The sequence below is a fragment of the Thermobia domestica genome, chromosome 14, assembly GCF_964235325.1.
Source record: "Thermobia domestica chromosome 14, izTheDome1.hap1.1, whole genome shotgun sequence".
Lineage (NCBI taxonomy): Eukaryota > Metazoa > Arthropoda > Insecta > Zygentoma > Lepismatidae > Thermobia > Thermobia domestica.
The window spans coordinates 31,802,508-31,814,917 of NC_137467.1; the positions used below are offsets into that span (position 1 = coordinate 31,802,508).

The 12,410-nt window shown below is 37.3% G+C and overlaps 1 protein-coding gene across 2 annotated transcripts in view; it reads left to right on the forward strand.

The window, feature by feature from the left end:
- LOC145670585 (short transient receptor potential channel 5-like) overlaps window positions 1-12,410 on the forward strand; it is a 119,585-nt gene that overhangs the window by 42,632 nt on the left and 64,543 nt on the right. For both annotated transcript variants that reach the window (XM_081739385.1, XM_081739386.1), the window contains exon 2: window positions 10,896-11,110. In XM_081739385.1, coding sequence (XP_081595511.1) covers window positions 10,896-11,110 — 215 coding nt within the window. The remainder of the gene's footprint in view (window positions 1-10,895; window positions 11,111-12,410) is intronic.

Here is a 12,410-nt window from a genome sequence, read left to right on the forward strand (position 1 = left end):
TAAAAAGAATAATAATACACACTGATAACACGTTTCCATGTAGAGCAGTTATAGTTAGGTGGAAGGGGGAAGATATTAGATAAAGGTTAACACAAACAGGTTCTGTAAAAATGGAGGTCGTGCATAAGAACTGATAAATATGTACACTCAAGACATAACAGAGATACCCTAGTACACCTTCTACGTGATTTTGCTGTATTATATTTTTCTCTTTGTTATTTAGAGATTGTATTTAAGTTCAATGCTCGGCTTTTTGAGTGCCTAGTCTTGTGCTTTATAACTTTTCCCTTATGGTGACTTACTAGTAGTAAAGACAATTTTGTATGACACCACCCATTCACTGTTTTTTCTTTACATATCAAATACTCTGGATAAGGCAGACTCTCTTCATCCTTACAACACGTGAAACCCGTTTTCAGGCAGTCCATATTATACCGTCATAGACTTCGCTAATCACGAATTTCTATGTGAGAAATGGGAGCATAAACAAGCATTTATGCTTTGCTATTCTTTTCCCGTTCGGAATCATTTATTTGAAGTGCTCCGATCATCGGCAGAAAATACAGTTTCAAAATAAATGGACGATTATTTCCTACCTTTCACGAAACAAACCTTCACTGATTTCGCTCTTACTATTTCAAATGTCTCATCTGCCTCGCAAAAACGTATATTCCTTTCGAGCGATAATTTTCGGTCATTTCAGAGCAGTACGGGCTATCTTCAGAAGAGAATTTCAATAATTCATATATATTATGAGTTTTTTTTTTCTTTCTTTCTTTCTTTCTTTCTTTCTTTTTTTTTTTTGACAGCGGTCATCATAAGTATACCTAATTACCTAGATTAAAGAAGGCAAAACTCATACAATTGATCAACTCAATAATAATAATAATAATAATAATAATAATAATAATAATAATAATAATAATAATAATAATAATAATAATAATAATAATAATAATAATAAAAACAAACTACATCTGTTTAAAATTCTGTGTTTATCAACTTAATTTTTGTATACATATTGCTAAAACATTAGGGGCCTTATGCAGAGTCTTTTTGGATAGGTGCTGATTGCCACGGGTGCTGACTGCCACAGCCAATTATTGGTGCTGACTGCCACGACTGTGGCTGATTGCAAATATGAAGGTGCTGACTGCCACGACGGCATGCTGACTGCCACCAGCCTGGGAGAAACTGTATTTGGAAAGAGAGGAATTAATCCCTCATACTAAATTTATGATTATTAATTAATTTAGTAGAGAATAATTAGGGATTAATTTAGTAATCATCACAGCAAATCTATGTGGCATCCTATAAGTTACAAAGTTGCTCACTTAAGTGGAACGGCATACGCTTGGATGTTTATAAAGGGATTGTCTTTTCTGTTATATGTACAATTTGCACATTTTATTGTTTATATTAATTGTTTCATTGCATTATTTAATGGATATGAGGGTCTGAAACCAGCTAACAAGGGAAGTTTGGGAGAAGCTCGCCAGCAGAGAAATAAGCATGTCATTTGAAGGACCAATTCATGCTGATTACAACAGGTAATAAAACTCCTGTACGTTGAGAACTGTTCGAGATATTCAGCTTGGAAATTTATATGAGAAAATGAGTGGATGCACGTTTCAATGCGTTAAGTATTCTCTCCCATGGCGAAGCCTGATGGTTTGAACTTGCTATTGCTTGATTACTGGGGTCCATTCACAGACAAATTGTCCATTACAAGTTGCATGACGGATGGCAAAGACCTAATGGTTGAGAAGATTCCAAAGAATTGCACACGATTTGTGCAACCATTTGATGTGTTTTGATTCCGATCAATCAAAGATTATGGCAGGAGATTTGTACATAGTATGAAACTTCTTCATCTGGACGCTATAATGTACCAACGAAACAATCAAATAAAGTTCGTGTCCATACGAATCACTTCCGATCACCGCTATACATTGGATTGTTTCAGTTTGCGTTCTATAAGGCAGGTTACGAACAAATTATAGGCCTATAACCTTTGAATCACTTGTCGAATTTGCTTTTTGCTTTGGTTCTGCGAACTGTTCTCTTGACGGATGCAACGCAATTGCACATATAAAATGTTCATGGTCCAAGGGAGTCTTTTGCCTCGTCATTTCTTCATAAAACAGAAGAACAACAGTGATCAATTTTCATCTCTAACCTATGATTATTGTGAACAATATAATGACTAATTGTATCTATCAAAACCGGTAGTTATTGCGAAACACTTTTTTTTTCTGTTACTTTCGATAGCTTTTAATTCGTATGTCAATATTCGTTACTAATTATGTTGTACTTAACGCGTATAAATGCGTATATCCTCATTTTCTCATATAAACCTCCAAGTTGAATATCTCGAACCGTTCTCAACCGTACAGGAATTTTATTAGCTTGTTGTAATCAGTATGAATTGGGACTTTAAATGACATGCTTAGTATCTCTGCAGACAAGTGCTTTATCCTGAACTTCCCTTGTGAGGGACAGCCAGCAGTGCTTTCTTGATGGAACTTTCAAGAGCTGCTCGAAACAATTTGCGCAGCTGTACATAGTTCAGGCTGACATAGGGAGTTCAAGTGAGAATACATAAATCGTACCAATTTTGTACGCACCGCTCCCTGACAAAACTGAAGTACACCCATGTCCAAAATTATTGTTGCATATCTATAACTGTCTTCTTGTAAGAATATAATTTGATAATTTTGCAGAGTACTTTTAATACTGATATGTGTATAATCAGGAAATGTATATTTGTGGTAAATTTCATAGGGAAAGAATTATAAATGCGAAAATCATAATGAGTAAAATAAAATGTAACTAATGGACAAGAAAAAATTATTTTCGTTTTATTGTTCTTATTTACTGCTCTTTTGACATGAAATTTACCATATACTTGTCTTTGCCGATTATACACATACTAACATTATAAGAAATACCGGGCGAATTCGTTATCAAATTATATTAGTAGAACAACATATTTATAGTCATGCGACAATAATTTTGGACATGAGTGTACATACAAAGACCTGTTTACCTTTGTTAGGTGTTGGTCTGAACAACACGATCCTAGGGTTCATCTAGTTTCTTTCATGCTTCTTGGCGTCCGGTAATGTTACGTCTAGCAACTTTCTCTCAGGCTCGTGGCAGTCAGCACGCCATCGTGGCAGTCAGCACCTTGATATTGGTAATCAGCGCCAGTCGTGGCAGTCAGCACCAATAATTGGCTGTGGCAGTCAGCACCCGTGGCAGTCAGCACCCCACCGTCTTTTTGAGTATGATTAGCGCCATACTAAAAGCCTGACTACTACAGGAAACACATGTTAGTGAAACTCTTTAGTATGACACTAATCACGAATCAGAACGACTCTGCATAAGGCCCTAGAAATCTTAATTGCCCCCACTTGTGACCCCGAGATAGTGGCAAATCTAGAAGATAAAAACTGGGGGGGGGTAACAGCAAGAACCCAGACTATGATATATACATATATCATGAGTTTACTTATAAACCTTCAAAAATATCTTAATAATAGTGTAAATTATTTTTGTCACTGAAAAAATTGGGGGGAGGGGTTCTAGTCTCCCAGCCCCGGGCTAGTTCCGCCACCTCGTGAATATATCTATGATGTTCTCTGTTCATATTGGATTGAATTGATTCCTTTACATGTTCTATTTTAACTCCCATAACAAAAGCAAGGAAACAGTTGTTTCTCTTGTTAATATATAAGACAAAAGAAGTAATACATTCCATAAAAAGAAAGGAAAAGTCCATCCTTATAAAAAAAATATGAAGAATATGACATGTTAAGTATTTTTATTACTTTGTTGCGAAACATCAAAACATTTCGGTGAAAAGTCAGACTGGAAATAAATTATCTTGAAAGCTGAGTTTGGAAATGAACTAATTACACGGTGTTATAATTTGAGAAATGAACAAACAAAAATTTTTCAGTATTGTAATGTCTTAGTTCGTAATGCAATCAAAGGGACTTATCAGCAGAGTTGCCAAGCTCAGAAAAAAAATATCGATTTTCTCTTAATATGATAAATTATGTTCTTTAAAATTATCATATATTACAAAAAAAAAATATTGTATGTTTGTTATGCATATGATAATTGTGCAAATAAGTATAATACTACTAATAATATATAATGAACTTATCAACTAATCTCCAGTTTCGAACTCCAAATCGGAGTCACTGTTCTCAGCAGTTTTTAAAAACCTTACTAACACCAGTGGCGTAACTAAAGGCTTAGGGGCCCTCCGCAGACAGCCTGGAGTGGGGACCCTTCTCTACGTCCCACTTCACGATTTGGGGGCCTCCTAATGGCTTGAGACCCCCCCGCAATGCGGGGTTTATCTGTCCCTTATTTACGCCCGTGACTAACACTACTGTGAACAACAATATTTCCGCCCCTCGTAAAGGTAATTGAATTTAAAGGACGTATGCAGGCTTGTAATTTGCCAATTCTCAAATAATTATTGATTTATTTTAACAGGAATGATTGTTAAAAACTCAGTGTTTGTGTTTTATAAGATTTAATGTACACCTACAATTTATTTGTACATTCAAAAAGAGTGCGTTCTAAAATTATCGTATACTAGCTGAATCTGTGCTCTCTACACAGCGCATCATACACATATGAGCATGAATCTCCTTGTCATTCCTCATAAGATCTATACATGTCCCTTTACAGACACAAGTGAAAGACGTCTTGATAAAAATTGGCAATGGGTATCATAAAGAGGAGATATTTTTCAATATCTCGCACCGTTTGCAAGATTTAAGCCTACTTCCGGTTGGAGTTAGAATTGTCGTAGGTATGTTATATTTGGTATATGTATGTATCGTAATGAAAATCGACAAAGGGATATCATAAAGCAGAGACTTTATCGATTTTTTTAGTACCTCGCATTGTTTGCGAGATATGATTCTACTTCCGGTTTTGGAGTTACAATTATTGTCGTAGGGACGTGAAATATGGTATAGGTCTATGTATGTATCTTGATAAAAATCGGCAACTAGTGTAATAAAGGAGAGATATTTTCAGTCATTTTTTTCAATATCTCGTACCGTTTGCAAGATTCGATCCTACTACTGGTTTTTATTGATTAATTGATTAACCTTTACCGCCCGTTTTCAGCAGAGATGCTATATGAGATGTCGATTTACACTTTAAAATGTAATCTGAACTATTCTTTCTGTATGCTCCATCTGGGAATCGAAAACAGGACCCTTTACACCAAAGTCGTGCACGCTAGCCCGTAGACTAGCGGTGAATGCTTTACAGTTTTGAAGTTAGAATTGTTGTAGGTAGGTGAAATATGATACATGTATGTAATTTGATAAAAAGAAAAAAAGGAAATGGACATCACAAAGGGGAGATTTTGCGATTATTTTTCGATATGTCGCACATGATCCTACTTCCGGTTTTAGAGTTAGAATTGTCGTAGGGAAATGAAATGTGGTATACGAGGCCTGTCTAAAAAGTATCCGACCTTAATTTTTTCCACGCAAAGTAGTGATTCTCAGGCGGCGCCACCGTGCACGGTGAAAGGAGGAACCTTATGCGCATGCTTGAATTTTTTCACCGCGTGCGCGTGTGCCAGTCGTGAGCTGGTGGTCGCGAAGTGAGATGCTGTTGGTAGTGTTCGTCGGATTTAGTGTTTCTCGCAAGATGACTGAACGAATTGAGCAAAGATACTGCATCAAATTCTGTCAAAGGCTGGGTGATCCTCAAAGCCAAACAATTCGTAAGATTCAGCAGGTGTTTGGAGAAGATGCGATGGGTGTAACACAAATTAAACAATGGTTCAACCGATTCAAAGATGGCCGCACATCAGTCGAGAGTGAGCAGCGTAGCGGCAGGCCCCAAACTGCTCGGAATGCAGCTGTTGTTGAGCGGGTGCGAAATTTGGTGATGGCAGATCGCCGTTTGACAGTGCGGGAGATTGCAGAAGATGTTGGAGTGAGTAAAGATTCTGCACATGCAATTTTGCGTGACGATTTGAACATGAAACGAGTGGCTGCTAAATTTGTACCCAAGTTGTTGTCTCAGGAACAAAAAGACACCCGTTTTGACGTTGCACAGGACCTTCTGGACACCACCAACACTGATCCTGGGTATCTGAATTCCGTGATAACTGGAGATGAGTCATGGGTGTACGGGTACGACCCAGAAACAAAACAACAATCGTCTCAATGGAAGCATCCCGATTCTCCAAGGCCGAAGAAAGCGCGGCAGGTGCGAAGCAAAATCAAGGTGTTGCTGACTGTTTTCTTCGATGCCCCTGGAATTGTGCATCACGAGTACGTACCGGAAGGACAAACAGTGACAAAGGAGTGCTATCAAGATGTTCTCAGGCGACTCCGTGACGCAGTCCGGCGCAAAAGGCCAGACATGTGGACAGCGAAGAACTGGCACGTCCATCATTACAACGCCCCAGCACATTCATCCCAATTGATCCACACGTTCTTAGCCAAACATGGAATTACAACCGTTCACCAACCTCCCTACTCTCCAGACCTGGCTCCTTGTGACTTCTGGTTGTTTCCAAAATTGAAAACGCCTCTGAAGGGATCCCGTTTTGAGAGTAGAGAAGACATAATGCGGAACACGACGACGGAGCTGAACAACATTCCAAAAGAAGACTTCCAGCGGTGTTTCCAGCAGTGGAAGGATCGGTGGGCTAAGTGTGTGGAAGCACAAGGGGCCTACTTTGAAGGGGATTAGGGTCCCAAATCTGTCAGGTATTCGCAACTATTTTTCTGGCCAAAGGTCGGATACTTTTTAGACAGCCCTCGTATGTATGTAGCTTAATAAAAATCGGCAAGGGGTATTATAGAGGGGACATTTTTTCTATTATTTTTTCAATATATCGCACCGTTTACGAGATATGATCCTACTTCCTATTGTAGTTGGAATTGTCGAGAGAAAAATGATTCTTTTTTTTTTTTTTTTTTTTTAGTTTTACGTGCCATGATTATGCCGGGTAGGCTACAGAACACGGTGATTATGAGAAATGAATGAAATGGTGGGATGAAGAAACATGGAGGAAACGGGAGAACCCGGGAAAACTTACACACAACGGTGTTTGTCAACTACAAAGTCCAATGGCGCGATCCTGAGATCGAACCAGGAACCCCGCACACCAGGGGTGAATGCTCTACCATTGAGCCACCACAACTCTAATTGTCGAGTGAGATGCAATTCGGTATATGTATGTATCGTAATGAAAATTGGCAAGGGGTGCATAAAGGAGAGATTTTTCGATTATTTTTTCAATATTTCGCACCGTTTGCGAAATTATGAGCGTACTTTCGGTTGGACTTAGAATTGTGGTAGGCATATTAAATTTGGTATATGTATGTATCGTAATGACAATCGACAAGGGGTATTGTAAAGGGAAGAGTTTTTCGATTAATTTTTCAATATCTTGGTCTGTTTCCGAGAAATAAGCCTGCTTCCGGATTCGAGAATTCAGATCTTGTGTTTAGGAGTTGAGATGTTAGATGTCATATCCTAGCGAATTTCGTTCACGGAATGCAAATTTTGCCACTTTGCTTTGCGCTAATTAGCATAGTAATTATAATTCGGCATATCGGCAGTTTCGCCGAATAGTAGGTGAAGTGTCTTTGATGAATAAAAGTTTTTGTAAAGCATCAGTTGTTTGATTTTGATAAATGGGTGGCTACTGCAATGGACTTCTGTTGGAAAATCTTATTCGACTTAACCGCCACGAAAAGTTTTAATATGCTTGAATTTCAGTTTCAATCCGTAGGTCAGTGGGGCAAGAAATACCTCCTGTAAAGAAGAAAAAAGATATACTCCAATGACGAAGAAAAAGGGGACTGCAGTATGTCAATGAATGGAGAAAGAGATTTACAAGTTTATTTCCTTCAATTATTTTAGATTTGGTACCATTTCTGACTCATGTATGATCAGTGTTTTCTTTCTTCTTGTATGCAGTATGTAATAAGCAAATATATTACATACACAATTAATTATAATGTCATTGATATATATGGTGTTCATTGAGCAAAACACTCCGAACAATAAAGATCCATCTTAGTTTAGAGAAATGGTTATTGTTCGTATTTCATCATTTGCCCATCAAACAAATGCCTGAGAGATATACAACCCCAATATACAACCTTGTTGTGTTGGAATGTATAACGCATAGGATATGATGCTTTTTTAAAAATTCCAACACTTCCAGTGCACCTCTAAATAATTGTAATAAAGAAATAACAGTCTTGTTTTTTTTTTTTTTAATATTCAATTAGAACTGGACAATCTACGCAAAATTTCCAATCGACCAGTGAAAACGTCATCTTCCTAGAGCCTGTAGTTTGCGAGATTTCATTGTCGAAAGGATTGACCACGAACATGTAAACGTCCACAACATATAGTTTAAAAGAACTCGGAAGATGGAAGCACAATTCATATGCATTGATTTTAGAGAAGGCTTATTAAAATACAAAGGCTTTGAACAACAATTTTATATCATTAACTTTGTGAAAAAGATATAGTTAACTAATTTATTTAAAGTACTCGTACTTAAATGTTTGGCTTTGTTAAACGTGAAATCACACATAACCGTAAATGAAAGATTTGAAAGCCATAGTTATACGCTGGAGCTCGGGCGCTTTTAATTGCTATTGTAGGATTTTAATAGATGAGATTCATAAATTATCTCAATGACAGTATCGTATAGCTATAGCGTTAAGAGTTAAATTATTGTATATCATGATAAATTATCGCATGGTTGGATAACCTGCTTATCAGTTATTTGTTTCAGATGAAGATGCTCCGCCCTCTTCACCAATTTTCGAAATTTTTCAGACTGTCCCCGTTGTTTTTCCTTTTCAGATTAGTAGGTTTTCACTTTTTAATTCTTCCGGTTTGTAATTTCCATTCAGGAAACATACGCTGTAGTTTTTGTTTTGAATTCAACCGTGAATTAGTAGTTAGTACTGTCTATGTAAAAATTAAAAATAAAAGCTTGTCTCTGCTTTTGAGGAAGTACATATTAAAAAAGAAAAAAATAATGTTATTTTATAAGAGAAGTTTTTTTTTTTTTTTTTTTTTCAAACGTAGATCTCCATGAAATGGATGGGCTGGGATCTAACCACTGGCTAAGGGAGGACTGGCTCCTCTGGAAAACCGGTCAAGTGCCAGCTAAGCCCTTCCCTTTATTTAATAACGAAAATAAAATGAATACTTTTCCCTGAAATAGTGTCATCATTTTTTTCTGGAATGATGCACAAAAGAATTCGTATACATTGTTTGTCTTTGTTAACAATAAGTTTTCAATGTTAAGGCAAGTATTATGCAATTCAATTTTGCAAGAAGACCTGCCCTTTCACCCTCATTATAAACTGTTTTACATTTTTGAGAAACTAACATTCTATCTGGAATACCTTTTGTTTTGTTAGCCTTTAAAACGTGGGAGGTACTATTGAATTACCCAGTACTATGCTATAAGTTACAGATTTTTCTGAGACATCCTACATATAAGAGGTAATATTTAGTTGACAGTATTGGAGTAACCCTCCACCCCGCCCTCCAAAAAATAACTTCTCTCAGTGTAGCACTGACCAGATATCCATGAAAGGTCCACAGGAAGAATGAAAAAGAAACCAAATGACAATGCTTCAAAAGCATTGCCAGAACGAATTTTTTAAAAAATTATTTTTTCTTATTAACTTCTACATGCTTTATACCAAGTTCTATGCACTTTATTATTATATTCATTCAACAGTTATTGTAATATATCTATCCATTTGTAATTTCCTTTAGTACTCAATTTTTTCCACATGTTTTGTTTAAGAGTTCTGTTAAAACCTTCTAGGACATGTTGTTTTGCGAAGACACATGTTCAAAATGGAGTGCTCAAAATTGAAAAATTCGCAAAATATATGATCTCCCTATGACTTGAAGTTCCCGAGATCTGACTTCTTAAATCTCCCGAAATTCGAACTTCTTTTGGCCAATATCTGGGGAACGGTGGCCAGTTGGCCAGTGGCCACCAGTCACTATTTGATACCAAAATGTTTACCATCTTCTTAGGTGTTGATCAACACCAATGTTATCTCTCTGTGACTTAGGTTCCTGAGACATGACTCCTTAAATCTCCCAAAATCGAAACTTTTTGGGCCAATATCTCGGGAACGGTAAGAGTGGCGCGAAAAATTCCATCACTTCTTTTAGATAGTTTTTGATGTTCTATCGAATGGAGGGCTCAAAATTGAAAAATCTGCAAATAACAGACAGACAGACAGACATAAAGAACTCAGTAACGAACTTTTTAAGTTCGTTGAAAATGCTAGCGTCACATCACAAGTTTTTCAAGAAAGACAATTATGGATGACACTTGTCTGTTTACTCTCACTGTATAGATATTCTAACTCAAATATCTAAGGTAGTGTTTCTACTAGGCATAATATTATGTGGCGGCTTTGCGTCTCCTCGGAACTATGTCAGCCGCCCCTTTCCGGAGCAAAGGTATATTAAATTGCGATTACATGGCACTCTTGACAAAGGCACACCTCTTAACAAATAGCATCCCAGTGTAGCCCCCTCCCTCACATTTTGGTTTTGTCCCACCCCCGGACAAAGTTTTCTGGCAGAAAGGCTCATCTAAAGAACCGTCGCGTTATTAGTTTGATTCGTTTTCTGTCTGATTGGTATCAAATTTCCTGTATTTCAGACGAAAACCGAAAACTGAGTTAGAAGATTGTTCTTTCACTGGACACTTCATGCTTATACCCAAGACATTCTGTACTTCAGTTCGGGAAAGTAACTGAAGAAAAATTTGGTAATAAGAATTTGTCATATAAAAAGTTTTAATTTAATATCTTAATTTTGGTTCTTTGTAGGAGTATCCAGACACCTTTTTAGGATGTTCCAATCACCGAGGAGAGACACCACTGCAGGTGGCTGTATTACGGGGAGACCAAGATATGGTTCAGCTTCTGTTGGACAAAGGCGCTGGAGACATCGAAGATGCGTTGCTCATGGCAGTGCAGGCGAACAACTCTGAAATGGTTGAATGGCTGTTGCAAAGACGAAGAGCCGAGAAACATCGAACAAAGTGAGTAAATACTTACTTTAAAATATTGAAAACTTAACACTCGGAAACATACTTAATGCACATATCATTGCATTTAGTAGCAAGAATCATACATGATGGAAAAAGACCTACTGTAGGAATTTGCATAGGATTTATCTTACCATTAAAATATCAACGTGTGTAATGTCAGATCGCATGAGTTCGTCCTTCATTTGATTTTCCGAAAATCAATCAATCTAGTAAGTAATCAGTAAATCAAAATGACACTATACAGGATGTTCAGAAAATAAATCAACAAACTTCACATACGTGTCGAATTGGCCGTAAGGTGGCTACACTGAATAGAACAGCAGACAATCGTCACATAAATGTTCAGGGCCTGAAAGCAAGAAAAATGTTTACCTGTAACTTTGGTGTGAAACGCCTAATTACAGAGACTCACTCAGCCAAGATAAAAATAAACAACTCTACAAGCAATTAGACTAATATTTACTTTAAAATTGGCTCTAATTAGACGTTTCCGACCAAGATCGCAGAGACACTGTTTTCTTGTCTTAAGGTCCTAACACGTATGCGAAGTTTGTCAGTTCTTTATTCACTATAGTCACCCTACCACCAATTCCACTAACTATCTTAAATTGATCCCATTTCCGTAATTTGAAGTTTCCGTCCAGAATCGCAAATAAAAACATTTCTCTTGCATTGAGGTCCTGAACACGTTTGCTAAATTTGTCGCTTTATTCCCTTAATACCCTGTATATGGTGGGCTTATCCACAGAATCCAACCTATCTTGACCAATTGGTTTGCTTAATATGAATGTGACACAACACTACAGGAGGAAGGCCACAACTGCCCTAGCAGTAAAGACGATAGGCCCAACAATGGGCAGCAATAGGGTCGTCCTACGTTGTAAGGTTTTCCGCTTTGCCGGACGTTTGCCAACGTCAACCCCGAAAAAAAAAAAAAAGAGTTCGAGAACGAAAAGTTTTGATAATGATGGGCAAATTGTTGGTTAACAGATACACTTTAAAACTGCGTCGGGCCAACGTCCTTTGCAACCATTTGCCAATCATGCCGACCATTACCCTACATAGGGCCTACCAACTGTGCAACTAGGATGAAGGCTCTCAGTCGATGCTATGGTTTCTTCCGGTTTGAATATTATCTTAATGCATTACTTATGCAATTCCACAAAGTACGATATCGTTAAAAACTCAACGTTGCACTGACTTGGGGAGATTAACTTTAAAAGAATGCCTTAGACGAGGGTTATCTCACCGTGACAATATTTTATGACTTTTTATTTACCATACTAAAAAA